Source organism: Mobula birostris, chromosome 8 (assembly GCF_030028105.1).
Source record: "Mobula birostris isolate sMobBir1 chromosome 8, sMobBir1.hap1, whole genome shotgun sequence".
In the NCBI taxonomy this organism is placed as follows: domain Eukaryota; kingdom Metazoa; phylum Chordata; class Chondrichthyes; order Myliobatiformes; family Myliobatidae; genus Mobula; species Mobula birostris.
The window spans coordinates 22,979,538-22,997,786 of NC_092377.1; the positions used below are offsets into that span (position 1 = coordinate 22,979,538).

Below are 18,249 nucleotides of genomic sequence, written 5' to 3' on the forward strand. Positions count from 1 at the left end.
AGACTTGCTACTGTACTTTGCTACACTATCCACTGTTGAAAGTTAACTGAAACAATTTCAGCAGGAGGTAACTGAATTCTTACAATATGACTCACAGAACACAAAACAATTGTTCTAAGTAGTAATGAAACAAATTTGGCGTGGTTGATTTCAATGAATTTAAATAGTTAATAAATGACAATAATTCATGAAAGAAACTTCAATATACTGTTCCAGATTTCTAGGTGAAGGTCACAAGCCTACAGTACCGCCAATATTGAACTCCAAATTTGCTGTCCAGTCTTGTTTAACTGAATTTAATTTCACAACTCACCGTTATGGGAGTTGAACTTGTGCTCTCTGTGGTTGGTGGCCCAATTCCATGACCACCACACTAATATAGTCTTTACCTGTTAATTAAAATCATACAATTTACATTCTACTTTTTTCTATCATTACCTTTGACTCCAATTTCTGGAATGATGAGCTGTCTGCTGTACCTCATGATTTCTTCTTTTGAGAGTGATTTATCTTCCAGTGTAGGAATCTCTGTAACTTGTTGAACTAATGTGAACTTATTTCCAGAATGAGAATTCTGGAAAAAAAAAGCATTATCAGGCTGAGAGAATGAATACAATGGTCTTTAAAATTCCACAGAAATCCATAATACCTGTAATAAAATGAACAAAATGAGTGACTATACAAATTCTATACCCACAGGACCCAATGTATTTTTGTCATGATAAAATCTGGACACACAAAAATAAAAATTTTAGTGAAGCACTCCCTGGCAGCATTTTGCCAATAACCAAGAGCGAAGCAGAAGAAGATTAAAGCATAGAAACAAGAATTCAGAATTCCCAGCAAAATTTAGTTGTACAAGTAAAGAACAGCAAGACCACTTGGGAAATGGTAGTCATGACTTTTTTAATGGTGGGGAGAAGTGGGGACAGGGGTGCCAGAAAGAACTGGGTCACTTATGATTTAAGGGCACAGAGTATCCTTATATTTGGGTCCAGCTTCATGGAAGACACAAAGGGACTCACAGATATATGACCAAAGTTCAAAAGTCCAAAAGTAAATTATGTCTAGAGTTAAAGAAGCAAATAACAGAATTACCCTCAGCAAAGTGTACTGGAGAAATTTATGAATATATTTTTTGAGGTGCAGCATGGAATAGGCCCTCCTGACCCTTTGAGCATCGCCGCCCAGCAATCCCACCAATCACGGGACAATTTACGATGACCAACCGGTACCTCTTTGGACTGTGGGAGGAAACTGGAGCACCCAGAGGAAACCCACACGGTCTCAAATGTACAAATTCATTACAAGCAGCAGCAGGTCGCCTGTACTGTAAAGTGTTGTAATAACCACTACATTACCATTAGCTATTTAAAAGATAATGAATCCCCAGGACCTGACAACCAAAAATTGTAAACAAAATGGCTGCTGATAGAGTATATGCACTTGTTGACAGTCTGAAAATTCAGATGACGACAGAACATTTCCCACAGACTGGGTTAATACATGCAATCTCACTATGTACCAAAACAGGAAACTATAGAGCAATGGGCCAGGCATCAATTATAGAGTAAATACTGGAATTGAATATCAAATAAGTTTAGTCTGCAGAGTGATCCTGAAATCCGGGTTACCATTCCCAATCTGAGCTGTCAATGCTGCCCTGCACGTTATAAAGTTGAAGAACAGCATCTGATGATGGCACCACGGCAACATTGCGGTTAGCACGACACTATTACAGCTTGGGGCGTTGGAGATCAGAGTTCAATTCCAACCTCATCTGCAAGCAGTCTCCAAGTCCTCCCCATGGAATGCTTGGGTTCTCCCCGGCTGCTCTGGTTTCCTCCCACAGTCCAAAGACGTACCAGTTGGTTGGTTAATCGGTCATCGTTAATTGTCCTGTGATGAGGCTGGTGTTGAAGCAGGGGTTGCTGGGTGGCGCAGCTCAAAGGGCCGGAATAGCCTATTCCACAGTGCATCGCTTAATAAAATCTATCAGGGTACACTCTACTTGTGATAACAGAATCAGAATTGGTCCATCTGTGACACTGGCTTGGTTTTTCCTTCATCGAGCAACCTGACCCGCTGGTAACAACCTTCAGCTCTGCATTCCTCAACCTTCATTTTCCTTTTTTCATTCTCACTCTCAAAATGCCATAGTTTTATAGGTTTGTTCACACTCTAACAGGCCTGATTATGCCACCAATCAGAAGACCTTATTATCTACATGGCATTTTTGGTCTCTCTCTTTTTTAGATATAATCTTTTCCCTAAATTAACCTCATATTTAAACAGTACCTTTTTAACCTCATCAGAATGTCTAAAACTAAATACAACAAATAAATGCAACACACACAAAATGCTGGAGGAACTAAGCAGAAACGTCGACTGTACTCTTGTCCCTGGATGTTGCCTGGGCTGCTGAGTTCCTCCAGCATTCTGTGTGTGCTGCTTGGATCTCCAGCATCTGCAGATTTTCTCTTGTTTGTCATTAAAATACATCTCTGGGGTCCATTCAAAAGCACTTCTTCAAAGATTTACTTGACCCTGACTGGCCTGTCGAGATTCAAGATTGTTTAATGTCATATCCAGTACACAAGTGTAAAGGACAACGAAATAATTGTTACTCTGGATTTGATGCAGTACAAAAAATAAGATAGAGAACAAAATAATAATAAAAACACACAATAGAAATGCACTATATAGCTCATATACATATGTTGATTTAAGTCCATAAAGTGCTGCTCGGCACAGGAGTATCATCAGGTGATGGATAGGAAATGATAAAGTAGTGGTGATGAGTGGCATGGCGGGCTGGGTTAGTGGGTGGAGTTGAGGATCAGCCTTACTGATCGGGGAAAGTACCTGTTTCTGAGTCTGGTGGTCCTGGCATGGATGCTGCAGAGCTTCCTCCCTGATACGTGGGATAAACAATCCAGGAGCCAGGGTGGGTGGGATCCTTCATGATATTACTGGCCTTTTACCAGCATCTTTCTGTATATACGTCCTTGATGGAAAGTAGGCTGCTCCAGGCTGTTGATGATGCATTGGGCAGTTTTGATTACCTGTTGTAGAGCCTTCCTGTACGTTGCATTGCAACTTCCTTATTGTGCAGCCTGTTACGATGCTCTCTCCTGCATATCTATAGAATGACGAGAGTATAGCTGTGCATAGTTCAGCTCTCTTCAGCCTCCTTAGAAGGTAGAGGCATTGATGAGCTTTCCTGTTTGTTTAGGGTGTGTTCTGAGACCATGAGAGCTTGTGCGAGGCGAGCGCTCCCAGAAGTTTGAAACTTTGCCGTTCCCACTGCTGAGCCGCCGATGTACAGGGGCATAAGCTGTGCAAGCTCTAAAGTCGATAACTATCTCCATTGCCTTGCTGACATCGAGGAAGGAGTTATTTTTGTTTGCCATCTCCTCTCTGTAGGCCATCTCATTGTGACAGTGTCAGCCTGGAACAGTCAATCCTACTATAAAATACTGTGTGGATAGCTCCAGCACTTCAGGAGTTGGGGCTTTGCTTGATGATCTGAAGCAATAAAAGTTGGGCAAATGGAGCACAAAACAAAAACCCATGTTGATTCCTGAAGAAAAAAGAATAAACTGCTGGAAACACAAACATGAGAAAATCTGCAGATGCTGGAAATTCAAGCAACACACACAAAATGCTGGTGGACGCAGCAGGCCAGGCAGCATCTATAGGAAGAAGTACAGTTGATGTTTTGGACCAAGACCCTTCATCAGGACTAACTGAAAGAAGAGATACAGTAGTGAGAGATTTGAAAGTGGGAAGGGGGAGGGGGAGATCCGAAATGATAGGAGAAGACAGGAGGGGGAGGGATGAAACTGCTGGAAAAACTGCAAAGTAACTGTGAAGGCAGATATATCAGGTGGAAGACCTGTATCCACTACTTTTAGCCAGTATAAAGTGGTAACAGGAGCTGGAAGATGATAAGTGGAACCAGACGAGGAGGACGATGACAGGCAAATTGAGCCAGGTGATGGAAGGGAAGGAGTGGAGATGGGATAGAGGCAAATAGGCGATATGTGGAAACAGATACAGAAGGAAACAAAGGGCAGGTGGAATGAGTGGCGGGGGGGAGGGGAAGAATGGGTGGCGTAGACAGGTGCGAGAAGGAGATAAATAAAGACGCAAATGGCTGCAAATGCTGTAATCTGATAAGCAAGGAAGGTGATAATGAGATGAGGAGGGGTGATGGGCAAATGCTGCAAGTCAGGGAAGGGAGTATGCAAGTGACAGAACCAGGTGGGGGCCGCAGTGACGCAGAACTCAATTCTACTACCCTCTGATACACCGAAATGTAATCAAGAAAACATGAAAAGCCCATGATTTCTGATCTGTGAAGAAAAGGCTGTTGTTTGTAGAGTATGGCCTGTTATCCTTCAGCGAGGAAGAGAGCAAAGATGAAATGAGTGTGGATTGGGGTGAATGGTGAATGAGCGATGCCAGACATCCCATCTCTCCTGGAAGTTCTGGGTGTCTCCCACATATTGATAGCAGCTCTCTGACACCTGCAAATTATATACAATATCCCGGAAATTGATTTTTTTGAGAGGGAGAGCGAGAGCAGGAGCGAGCATCCTGATTGGTCTCTCTTTGTGCTAAGCAGACCTATCAGTTTTCTCTGTGGGCAGGCTTTACAGCCGACATCTGTCTCTCCACAGTTCAGTTTCGTGTCCTGCACCACCATGGCAGAGTGTTTCAAAAAATATAAAACGCACCACACCAGACTACACTAATATGCACCCCTGCCTAATTGGGGTCAAAAATAATGACAGTGTTGCTCGCTGCACTGTTTGACTGCACAGTGACTTTTCTATTGCCCAAATGACTGTAAAAGACATGTTGAGGTGAGTTTAACAGGTGTCATTCGTTCATTAGCATAGCTAACGTTATTTAAACTAGCTGGCTAACTGCTAAGGAGCCACTCTATTGATGTCCCATGTGATGAGGCCAAGCTCCCTGTAGACTTGCTTAAAGTTGTAACAGAATAAAAAAACAACTCCATGATAAAGATAGCAGAGTCAAAGGATATGGGGAGAAGGCAGGAACGGGGTACTGATTGTGGATGATCAGCCATGATCATAGTGACTGGCGGTGCTGGCTCGAAGGGCAGAATGGCCTACTCCTGCACCTATTGTCTACTGATAATATAATACAAGTACAGAAATAGCAAAGAACTGTGCCTGCTCATCAATCAAGACAGCAGCTATTGCGAACATGGCACTGGAACCTGAATGTTCAGAGGATCCGTACAAGTTCATCCAGACAGAAAAAAGGCCATACAGTATTTTGGTTGATGAAAGCAACGATATCATGAGCCATTTTAGCCAGGTATTAGAATGAAACACAGGATTAGGTAACAGTTGGATTTGTAGACATGCCAGTATGCAATGATGCCAAAGCTGAAAACATATTCAACTGCATTGCATCATTCATGCATGACAAAGGCCTTGAATGGTCTAATTGTATAGGATTTAGCAGTGATAACTGCAATGTGATGATTGGCAAAAGCAACTGTCTTATCAAAAGTGAAAGCACAGGCCCCTCATATTTACAGCGTTGGCTGTCCAAGTCACCTGGTCAACATTTGTGCCAAAACTGCTGCTAAGGAGCTCTCAATGCCACCTAAGAACTGCTGATTGACATCTACTACTACTTTGAGAAAAGTCCCAAACGAAGAGAAGACCTAAAACAGTTTCTAGAGTTCTGCCATGTTGCCCTGCAGGGAGTACAAAAGTATTGTTCTACACGCTGGCTTTCTTTAGGAAAAGGTTTGGACCATCTGCTCCACCAATGGCCAGCCTTTATTTCATATTTTGAGTCAAAGAGTGAGAATAAGAAGTCATCTCATATTCAGAAGAGGCTGAAAGACCCCAAATGAAAATATACACATGCTTTCTCCATAATGTCACACAACGTTTTGACAAATTCAATTTGATTTTTCAAAACAAGGCACCTATCCCCTTCAAGTTGGATCAGAGTGTAGAAGAGCTCCTGCATGACATAGCAAGCAGATTTACTGAGCTAAAGGTATTGAGAGAACAGAACATTCAGGAGAAAGATGTGAGCGACCCTGAAATACGAAGAGCTTTTTACTGGGTATCTGGCAAGGAGGCAGTTGCTAAGCGCAGAAGCACAAGAGAAAGCAGTTCTTCAAAGATGCCAGAGCATTCTATGTCAGGTGCTTTCAAAAAATCTTGGAGAAGTTCCCAAAGAGAGAACAAATCTTGAAAAACCTGTCAGTGGTCAATACAGAGAGCCAAGATGAGGTGAATCCAGACCAGATTTTGACTTGGCAGAGAGATTTCCAAATGTGATCAAGACACATGCAAGAGAACAGCTCCATTTGGAAGTCCTGGATTATGTGTCAAGTAACCTTAAAGGAGTGGTGCCAAACTACAAAAGTTTGCCAGTTGATGAGTTCTGGGGGAAGTTGTCCAAAGTAAAATCTGTGATATATATGTGTGTGTAAATAGTTTCAATATGTGATCAAGTAAATTGTTGTGTTCTTTCAAAATCAAATGTCCCGTATACATGCACCCTTGGAGGTCGACGGGGGGGGGGGGGGATATGGGGTTGCGGGGGGCGTGAAGTGGTGGTGATACCTCCCTGAAATGAGTTTTTGCAGGTGGGATGTCTGCGATGCATACAAAGGGAGAGCGGGGCTGTGAAAGCTATGAGAGTGGGGACTGCTCCACGTGATACCTGATGCAGACATGCGATCGCTGCCCTCAGCCTCTCCGCCTCCTGCTCCTTCTTAGCCAATTCATCCCTCAGCCTCGCCACCTCCGCCTCCATTCTCGACTTCTGCCACGATCTTCACCCACGCTGTCAGCTCAACTAAATAAACAAATAAAAGAAAAGCGGGGCTCCTGCAGCTCCACTCCACATTCCGCTAACATGGCCGAATTTCGCCGGGAGGACTCCTTTACGAAGATGGCGGAAAGCCGGTCTGCTCACAACTCACTCCTCCCCTACCATGGCCGCTCAGTAGCCCGGTATCCTTTACTAATATGGAACCTTCCGTAGTCCCTTCACAATATGGCGATCCTTCCGCACCTTCACAATATGGTTGCTCTCGGCGTTTTGATCGCTGACCGATGTGGATGACTTATCGCTCTTCACATCATCTATTGTTTAATCACTGTTCAAATTGCATAATTTTATTTTATCCTTGTGCGCAATGCACTTTGATGTTCTACATTGCAGCGCTGCAAGTGAACTTAAATTGCAAACTTCATGTCTGGAAAGAGTGAGGTTCCCGTTGGAAATTTCCCAGTCTAGATGTCAGTCGAGGATGCTGCAAATTCAGATTATAATTTCTTGCCTGGTTCTACAAGAGTTAACACATAATTCTTCAGATAATGCTGTGAGCATTTGAGATGAAAATTTTTGTTGAAAAATACTGATATTTTTGAAATATGCATGTTAGTCTCCTTTAGACTAACAGGAGAAGGGAATGCGAAGGCAGATACTGTACTTCATTTTAATTGGCATATAAAGGCATTACAATGTTGTGTAGGGTATTTTGACACGTGATTGTAACCTTTGGAAACAACTGGGTCATTTGGAAAACCTCAGAGGGCTTTCAATTAGCACATACTACACTGGAGATTTAATACGCAGAGAGCCCGTTTCCATTCTTGTATCTCTTAGGGTAGGGGCTCCCGATCTTTATTGTCCCATGGGAGATTAGAATAACTTTTCTTTAAAAGTAGTACTGTTTATTAAAACAGAGGCAAAAAAAAACCCAGAATATGCTTGAAATCAGAAATGAAGACAAAATATTGAGAATACTCAACTAGTCAAGCAGCATCTGTGGAGAACATTGAAATAGATTTAAAAAAATACACATCTGATAAAGGCCATTCGTCCAAACCTTTTATTTTCATCTCCACAGAAGCTGATTGGTCTAAGTTAAGGTACAAAATGTTTCTAGACATCCAGGATTCAGAAATGCATAACACATAGGAACAGACTGTGGCCATTCAGTCAATCGATTCCGCTCCACCATTTCACCATAGTTGATCCCAGAACCATTCAACCCCATACACCTGCCCTCTCACTATATCCCTTGATGCTCCAACCAATCAGGAATCTATCAACTTCTGCTTTAAATATACCCATGCACTTGACCTCAACCACAGTTTGTGGCAGAGCATTCCACAGATTCACCAGTCTTTGGCTAAAAAAAAAAATCACCCTTACTTCTGTTCCAAAAGGTCACCCCCCCCTCCCCCAAGTTTGAGCCCTCTAGTTCTGGATACCCCACCAGAAGAAACATCCTCTCCACACCCACCCTATCTAGTCCTTTCAACATTCAGTAGGTTTCAATGAAATCCCCACACATTCTTCTAAATTCCAGTGAGTACAGGCCCAAAGCTCCTCATATGTTAACCCCTTCATTCCCAGAATCATCCTCGTGAACCTCCTCTGGACTCTCACCAATGACAACACATCATTTCTGAGATAAGGGGCCCAAAACCTTCGATAGTACTCCAAGTGCAGCCTGACTCATGAATTACAAAGCTTCAGCATTGTCTCCTTGTTTTCAAATTCTATTTCCCTTGAAATAAATGCCATCATTGCATTTGCCTTTTTACCACAGACTCAAACTGTGAATTAACCTTCTGGAAGTTTTACACGAAGGCTCCCAAGTCCCTTTGCACCTCTGATGTTTGAATTTTCTCCCCATTAAGTTAGTAGTCTGCACTATTGTTCCTTTTACCAAAATACATTATCATACATTTCCAAAAACTGTATTGCATCTGCCAATTTTTTGCCCATTCTTCCAATTTGTCTGTCCTGCTGCAACAACTTTACTTCCTCAGCACTACTTACCCCTCCACCTATCTTCTTCATCCGCAAACATTGCCACAAAACCATCAATTCCACTATCTAAATCAATGACAAGCAATGTGAAAATAATGACCCCTGAGGAACACCACTAGTCACTGGCAGCTAACCAGAAAAGGCCCCTTTTATTCCCACCTGCTGCATCCTGCCTGACAGCCACTCCTCTATCCATGCCAATATCCTTCCTGTAATGCCATAGGATTTTATCTTGTTAAGCAGCCTCACGTGAGGCACCTTATCAAATGCTTTCTGAAAATCTAAGTAAATGACATCTACTGCCTTGCCTCTGTCCACCATGCTTGTTACTTCTTCGAAGAATTCTAACAGATTTGTCAGGTAAGATTTCCCTTTACAGAAATCATGCTGACTTTGACTTATTTTATTATTAGTCTCCAAGTACCTCGAAACCTCATCCTTAAAAATAGACTCCAACACTTTCCCAACCACTGAGGTTAGACTAACTGGCCTATAATTTCCTCTTTTCTCTTCCTCCTTTCTTAAAGAGTGGAGTGGCATTTACAATTTTTCCAGTCCTACAGGACCATGCCAGAATCAAGTGATTCTTGAAAGATCATGACCAATGCATCCATTATCTCTTCAGCAGCCTCTTTTGGGACTCTGAAATGTAGTCCATCTGCTCCAGGTGACTTATCCACCTCAAGACCTTTCAGTTTGCCTGGCACTTTTTCCTTTGTAATAGCAATGGTACTCACTCCTGCTCTCTGACACTCACAAATCACTGGCATGCAGGTAGTGTTTTGCACGGTGAAGACTGATGCAGAGTACCCATTAAGTTCATCTGTCATTTCTTTGTTCCCTATTACTACCTCACCAGTATCATTTTCCAGTGGTCCAGTATCAACTCTCACCTCCCTTTCATTCTTTATGTAACTGGAAAAAAAACTTGACTTAACTGTACTCCAAGAGATATTCAGTGACTTGGAAATTTTCTTGCATCCATCTCTTGACTTGCGCTTTTCAGTAACCTTTTGGAGAGTTGTTTGGAGTGTTAATTTGTCTTCATAGTGTAGTTTTTGCCAGGATTCAGACTCACCAGCAGTTGGACCATCCAGATACAGGTGTATTTTTACTACAATCAATTGAAACACCTTGACTGCACAGGATTTCCATTTAACTAATTATGTGACTTCCAAAACCAATTGGCTGCACCAGTGATGATTTGGTGTGTCATGTTAAAAGGGGTGAGTACTTCTGCAATGAATTATTTTGTGTTTTATATTTGTAATTATTTTAGATCACTTTACAGAGATCTATTTTCATTTTGACACGAAAGAGTCTTTTTCTGTTGATCAGTGTCAAAAAAGCCAAATTAAAACCATTGTGATTCAATGTTGAAAAACAATAAAACATAAAAACCTCCAGGGGAGGTGGTGAATACTTTTTATAGGCACTGTATAATGTGAAAAGAAGCAGTCCTAATACCGACTCCTGCAGGACACCACTTGTCACTGGCAGCCAACAAGGAAAGGCCCTCTTTATTCCCACTCTTTGTCTCCTGCCAGTCAGCCGATCTTCTATGCATGCTAATATCTTTCATAAACTACAATGGACTCTTATGTTGTTAGGCAGCCTTATGTGCGGCACTTTATCAAAAGCCTTCTGAAAATCCAAATGAACAACATCCACTGACTCCCCCTTGTTTCTCCTGCGTATTAGTTCCTGAAAGACTTCCAACACATATGTCAGGCAAGATTTCCCCTCAAAGAGATCATGCTGACTCCAGCCCATTTTGTCATGTGCCTGAAATCTTATTCTTAATAGGAGACCACAACATCTTCCAGGTCAATATTTACCTGCCAACCAAGCCATCAAAGATAATCTGACCTCTTCTGTTATTTGTACACTGAGCACAATTTGTTCAAGTAACCACGTAATAATTATTTAACAACTTCAGAAGTAATCTTTTTGGCTGTGGTTTGGAAATCTCTCAAAGATCTTCAATAGAAGCTCTTTTTGCACATTTCAAAGGGAAACAGCAGCACATCACTTAAAACATACATTTATGCTTATCTAGTGAAAAATAAAACAGTAACTCTGAATCAAGGGCTTGATAAATTTTAGAATGTCCACATTTGGAGCACTGAGGGTCAGCACAAGCACCACTGGTTTGTTTCCAGACTCATTACATGCAAAGATTACTTCACAACTGTAGTCAATGTTTTTATTTTGCATTTATCTTTGTAATGTGAACAAAGCAGAACAAATAATGACTATTTTTTCCACTTTTGACAGTTGCTGAATATTATCAGATTTAACTGAAATTGTCTGTTTCTTTCTTGAATTCTTTGCCATGACAGAACGTCCCAAACACGATCAAATAGTAACAATGGATAACATTCTGACATCATTGACCATGTTCGCAGATTTCTTTTATCTGAACTAGAACCTGATCAGTCTGTCCAACAAATACTTAGATTCAGAAGTACTTGCCTCCCTCCATTATCCTCCCTGATGAGCTTGGCAGTCTTCCTCTTTGTATCCAAGGTAGTCAACTCAATTCAAGTTTAATTGTCATTTAACCATACATGAATACAGCCAAACGAGACAGTGTTACGAGGGTGTCAAGGTGCAAAGACACACTACCAACAGTCACCCACAGTAAGCACACGCAAGATCACAATCAGGTGATAAAAGTCGCGACGGCTCCCTCTCCTTCCCCTCCCCCCAAACACGATGCCGCAGCTTGATGCATACAAGTCAATAGTTGGATGGGAGACCATTTGGGAATTCTAAGTGCAGGAGGATTGCTGTTTGGTGAAAGAAATGAGTCAACCACTATAGTTAATTAAATGCCTCTCAAAGTCCAAAGTCCCCGTAAGTGTTCAGTTTAATTGTTTTTATATTCTGTGTTTTTGCTCATTCTTCCTTGTTTCTGTTTGGCGCGACTGATATTTTTCTGTGCGGGAGAAGTTTGAGGTTTGATGTTCTTGCCATCTGCAAGATTTTTTTTTGTGCGGGGGGGTGGTTGAAGTTTTTCTCTGAACGACTTCCATGGTTTTCTTTGTTTCGTAGCTATCTGGAGAAGACTAATCTCAGAGTTGTACACGGCAAACATACTTTGATAATAAATGAACCTTTGACCTTGTGAGAGGTGGAAATGGACAAGGCCAGCCAACAGAGCTCTGGTGAAGCTGCACAGGCCAATCCCTTGTATAGATGATACAACGGATTACAGAAACATTGATGAGCTCCAAGGGAAGGTCATCAATGGCCTATGCTCCACTGGGAGCGAAAGGCCCAAGAAGAAGAAGAAGAAGAAGACTTAATGCAATATGAATACTTGTTACATTACGCTTAACAAAAGTTACCTCACAGAACTCTTCCAATACTTGTAGTTTCCAGATTGCTTGCTTTATATGCAAATCCTGCTTTATCAGTAACTTACTTCATCAAGTTGAGTTTATTGTCACGTGTACAAGTACGGTAATGTATAGATAGAATGAAAAACTTGCTTGCAGAAACATCACAGGCAAGCAGTTTCAGACGTCACATGTAATATAAATCATGCAAGACAATATACAAAAGTCAAAACCGAAAAAAAAAACATGTTATTGCGTACAACAAGACCTTAGTGCAAAAAAGAACAACCACAGTTAGGGACAAGTCCATGGTAGTGCAAGAGGTGGTTCATAGTCTTCCATTGTCAAACTGGGGTTAGTGTTGTATGGAACATCGATATTTGTAGGAAAGTCGCAGTGAAATTCAGGGAATCAACTCTAGCATTTTCTTTGTTCAACCAGACTGCTTAAAACCATGACATGCCATTTGATGTCATTTCTTTGTTCATTTTTTCAGAATCTGAATACTGCTGGCAAAGCAGCAAATATTCCCATCACCAATTGCCCTAGAGGTGATAACCTGCCTTCTTGAACCACACTCATCACCACTTCTGATCTTATGATGGAAAGAAGGTTATTGATGAAGCAGCTGACAACGGTTGAGCCTCACACTTTCCTGCGGTTATGTCCAGGGACTGGGGTGATTGGGCTCTGTCAACTACAACCATTTTCCTTTTTTCTGAATACATGTTATTGAGTATGGTGAATAAAATTGATCTTTCTGCAAGGTATGGCTCCGATCATTGGTGAGTTTTCTCTTTGATACCCATTGTATCAGAGCTCATTAATGCCATACCCAGTCAATGTCAAGGGCACTTGCTCTGAGTTAGGAACTAACCTCTAATGCTGGGGATCCAGAGGAGAGGAGGTGGCACGATAGTGTAGCGGTTAGTGTAAGGTTATTACAGTGCGAACAACAAGGTTCAATTCCACTGCTGTCTGTAAGGAATTTGAATGTTCTCCCCATGGCCACATGAGTGTCGCCAGATGCTCTGGTTTCCTCCCACATTCCAAAGACGTATGGGTTAGCAGGTTACCAGGGTGTAATTGGGTGGCGTGGGGTTGTTGAGCTGGAAACTCCCGCTGAAAGTTCAAAGTCCAAAGTAAATTTATTATCAAAGTACATATATGTCACCTTATGCAACCCAGAGATTTATTTTCTTGTGGGCATTCACAATAAATACAAAATACACAATAGACTCAATAAAAAACCACACACAAGACAAACAACCAATGTGCAAAATACAACAAACTGTGCAAATACAAAATAGTTCAATAGTTTCAATACTTCCATTTAATATCAGAGAAAGGTATACAATATACTTCCTGAAGTTCTTGTTCTTCACAGACATCCATGAAAGCAGAAGAGTGTCACAAAGAATGAGTGAACCTCAGAACCCCAAAGCCCCCCCACTCCCCCCTCACACACAAGCAGCAGCAAAGCTCCCCCACATACTTCAGAAAAAGCAGCAGCACTCTCCACCCACCAAGCAAGCAATAGCAAGGCCCCCAAGAGAGACTATGATCTGCAGTACAACAAAAAACAATCGTTCACCCGACAATTTGACATATCACAGGCTCTCTCTCTCCCTAATGAAAGGACAGAGAGCTGTCATTCAGCAAGAGGAGAGACATAAACAAAACAGCTGACTGATTTGCGATGATGAAATCTGCAGTGTTGTTTACTTTCCAAGTTCTCCGACTCAAGAATCAACAACAAACTCTTCCCCCACCAACGAGACAGAGCGAGTGCATGATTCGCCGAGTACAGAGCCTCCAACAGCTGATCTGCTGTTCCCAATGTCTGTTTTCTCCTGCAATGCTTCATTTGGTGGCACTGGCACAGAGGTGGCTTGTGCACAGGGCTGCGAAGCCTTGGAGCCCCAAAGGCATGCTCGTCTTCTACATCACATCCTTCGGTTTTCAAAAAGTGGCCGGTCTTGAGCACCCCCCCACCCCGGGAGCGGGTCCCACCACCGCAAAAGAATGAAATCTGGATATAACTCCGGGTCGTGGACTCTAAGAGAACCACATCCACCCTGAAAAGGAAAAGGAGAGACATCAGACTCCATAGGTTGTGGGAACAGTTCAGTGACAAGTGAGCGAAGTTATACCCTCTGATTCAAGAGCTTAATGGTTGAGGGATAATAACTGATCCTGAACCTGGTGGTATGGGTCGTGAGGCTCCCGTAATTTCCTCCTGATGGCAACAGCGAGGAAAGAGCATGGTCTGGATGGTGGGGGGTCCTTGATGATGGATGCTGCTTTCCTGTGACAGTGCCTCTTGTAGATGTGCTCAATGATGGGGAGAGCTTTGCTCATGATGGACTGGGTGGTATCCACTACTTTTTATAGGATTTTCCATTCAAGTGCACTGGTGTTTTCATACCAGGCAGTGAAGCAACCAGTCAATATACTATCCACCATGCATCTATAGAACTTTGTCAATGTTTCAGATGACATGCCAAATCTTCGCAAACTTCTAGAAAAGTAGAGACGCTGCCGTGCTTTCCTTGTAATGGCACTTACATGCTGGACTCAGGGCAGATCCTCCGAAATGATATAACTGAGGAGTTGAAAGTTGCTGACCCTCTCCATCTCTGATCCCCTGATGAGGACTGGCTCATAAACCTCCAGTTTCCTCCTCCTGTAGTTAATAATCAGGTCCTTGGTCTTGCTGACATTGTGAGAGATTATAGATGTGGCACGATTCAGCCTGATTTTTTGATGCTGACCCGCCACCACCTTTGATTTGGCAAACTTAAATATGGCATTGGAGCTGTGCTTAGCATCACAGTCACATGTACAAAGTCAGAAGAGCAGGGGACTAAGCACACAGCATTGTGGTGCTCCTGTGCTGATGGAGATCCTGAAGGAGATGTTGTTGCCATCCTGAACTGACTGAGGTCTGCAAAAAAGGAAATCAAGGATCCAGTTGCACAAGGAGTTATTGAGGCCTAGGTCTTGATGCTCATTAATAAGTGTTGAGGGGGTGATAGTATTAGATGCACTGCTGTAGCCAATGAAGAGCATTTTTCTTGTCCATATGTTTCAGGGTTGAGCGAAGAACCAGTGAAATGGCATCTGCTGTTGACCGTGCTGTATCTCTAAATATAAAAATAAAATAAAACTGAGCAACCCTTCAGCACTTGTTGGTAAACATAGGTTTCGGATCCCTCAGTCTTGTCTTTAGCACAGATGTGAGTTGGGGATAAAATGGAAGCCTCCACCTCCCTTTAACTGCTCACCACTATTTATAATTTGATGTGATCATAAAGGAGGGCTTCAATATCAGTTCCTGATTATTTTCTCCTCCCTCCCTGTTCTTCAACCATGTTCACACAGGAAGCTACCTGAAAACGTTGGGTCGGCATTTGAAGTACAATAGACTCAAGGCTTGAAGTCAAATATTAAGTGTGTTTTAGGTCCACTTTTTCAGTACACGCTCATTTAAATTAAATTTTAATAATTTATCTTTAAGGTTGTTGCTCCTTTTCTTTAATCTCTAGTTTCCTTTATCTCTCACCTTGACTTTTGACTATCTTCCAGCTGTACGTTTACAGTCTTCAGAGCTGAGGAACGGTGGAAGGCATTCAAAGAGATTTTTCATCGTATATTCCAATTAAAAGCAAGTACAATAAGAGTGAGGAGAGCCAACTTTGGATGATTAAGAAAATAAAGAAAGGCATTGAATTAAATCTGAAGTATAAAAAGTCACAAAGAATAATGGGGAATTGGAAGACTAGGAAAACTTTAAAAAGCCAATAAGCAAGCAATGAGGAAAAGGAAAACAGATTATGAAAGCAAGCTTGCATATAATATCAAAAGAGAGAGTAAATAGTTAGATTCAGATTCGGTTATTTATTACATGTACATTGAAACTTTGAGAGGTTGGTTTTAACCATAACATATAGGAGCAGAATCTGAAGAACCATGTGCAGTTTTGTTCTCTTTATTTGAGAAAGGGCATATTGGCTTGAGGGGCAGTGCAGAGAGATTTACTGATTTGATTCCGGAAAGAAAGGGTATTAACCTGTAAGGAGGGATTGAGTTGCCTGGGGCTATACTTGCTGGCGTTTAGAAGACTGAGATGGATCTCATAGAAACATATATAAAATTACGAAAGGGATAGGATAAAGGTAGGAGACTAGAACTTGGGGACATAGCCTCAGGATTCCAGGGTGGGGTGAGGAGTGCCAGATTTAGGGTGAAGATAAAGAATGACTGTTCTTCCCAGAGAGTAGTAAATCTGGGATTCTCTGCCCAGTGAAACAGCAGAGGCTACCTCATTAAATATACGTATTTAAGACACAGTTACATAGATTTTTGAAAAGTGAGGGAATTGAGAGGTTTAGGAGAAAGGCAAGTAGTTGGAACTGAGTCCATAATCAGAGCAGACTCAACAGGCCAGACAGCCGACTCTGTTCCAATGTCTTATGTTCTTTTGTCCAATGGACTCCTGGACAGGCCAGAACTGTGGGGCCCCTTCTGTCGTTTCAGAACTAACTGGTTAAAACTGATAAAGTTCCCTGAGTTTGAAAGGTTTGCTCAGTGATGACATGTTCAAAATGCACATCTGGTTTCAATCATACAACATCTGTAAAACTAGCCACTGTAAACAGTTGGGACAGAATATTGTAATTATCAGGGAAGTCCGGAGCAGGGCAGCATTTATTAAAGGGACAGTAACTCTTCTGAAAGGAGAGGTTTGACCATTTTTTCAGGAATGAGCAAAAATAATAAAAGTAGTCTCCTTTTGGGGAATACCAGTGTAGTAGTTATGTTATTGGAATAGTAATCCAAAGGGTTGCATTAATGATATACAAAATGCATGTTCCAAGTTTGCCCTGAACTTTAAGTTGAACTTTCAATCATTCAGGAAAGAACAGGCAGTATCCTTAATGTGACCATGAAGCTATCAGATTGTTGAAAGTCCCCAAATGATCCATAGGTGCCCTTTCAGGATCTCTCCTGTTTGTAACTCCAGATCCACCCAATGCTGTAGGCTCTGAAACATTGTCTGGAGGACATTTAAATGAGATCACTGCAGTTCAAGACCCATCTTCCTCTCTTGCCTGCTGGGGATTAGTAATAAATGCCAACCTTGCCTGGAGTGAATACAAAGAATAATTTTGTTCATGAAAAGATTGCAGTTGATGATGCATTTTGTACTACACTGTGTTCTTGCAAACAAATACAAAGTAGATTGACAAAGTAGTCTTCCACAAAAATCACTTCTTTCAATGTCAGATTAGATCACCATCTAACAACACATTGTCATACTAATGGGAGAGTTTTGACAGTAGAAGTCTGTTTGTTTTCAGAATATGTGAAACATCTTAGAATAGGGCAACATAGTTGAAAATTCACATAACTAAAACTTGTACCAAATGTGTGGCTTTGTACCTTTACTGTTTGTTGAAAATAATTAGATTCCTTCCAACCACAGTTTAAACTTTCCAATCAGATGATCTTAACTTTGATTCAAATATCTTAAATAAGACCTAACGGAAGATGAAAATGTTAGCCCACTGTTCACCAGAACATTATTCTGCACGGAAAATTATTACAGTGGAAATGTGCATACTGGAATTTAAAAGCCATAAATTGTAGCCCTGAAATTCTATCAGGATGCTGATCCTTGGATTTTTCTCTTCTGGGATCTTTCAGCTCAGTCATAACCTGATGCCACCAAATATATATTTTTTTCCTGATTCCTTGCTTTATGTTAACTGGCTTGGTGAATTTTTGCCACAGCAAAGGTGCTAAATAAATGTGTAGTTGAATGAGGAATGCTTGTCTTGGACAGCACACTGTTTGAAGAGTCCATTTCCCTGACAATTTTCTGGATCTTCAAAGAATGAGAATAGCTTTGATTCAGAAATGGTCATTTCCCCCTGTATTCGCGCTTCCTTCCCAGTAACCTCTGACACTTCAGTTGAGCCTATATTGGGAAGCACTATGAAATGTAGATCTAGCACTGCGACAGGAAAGACAGCCCAAGTGCACT

The 18,249-nt window shown here is 41.6% G+C and overlaps 1 protein-coding gene across 1 annotated transcript in view; it reads right to left on the reverse strand.

Moving 5' to 3' along the window:
* Positions 1-6,972, reverse strand: part of mocs3 (molybdenum cofactor synthesis 3) — a 49,186-nt gene extending 42,214 nt beyond the window's left edge. The window contains exons 1-2 of the mRNA XM_072264899.1: positions 6,730-6,972; positions 439-574 (exon numbers count right to left, since the gene is read on the reverse strand). Coding sequence (XP_072121000.1) covers positions 439-574; positions 6,730-6,822 — 229 coding nt within the window. The 5' untranslated portion in view covers positions 6,823-6,972. The remainder of the gene's footprint in view (positions 1-438; positions 575-6,729) is intronic.
* Between the last annotated feature and the right edge of the window lie 11,277 nt (positions 6,973-18,249).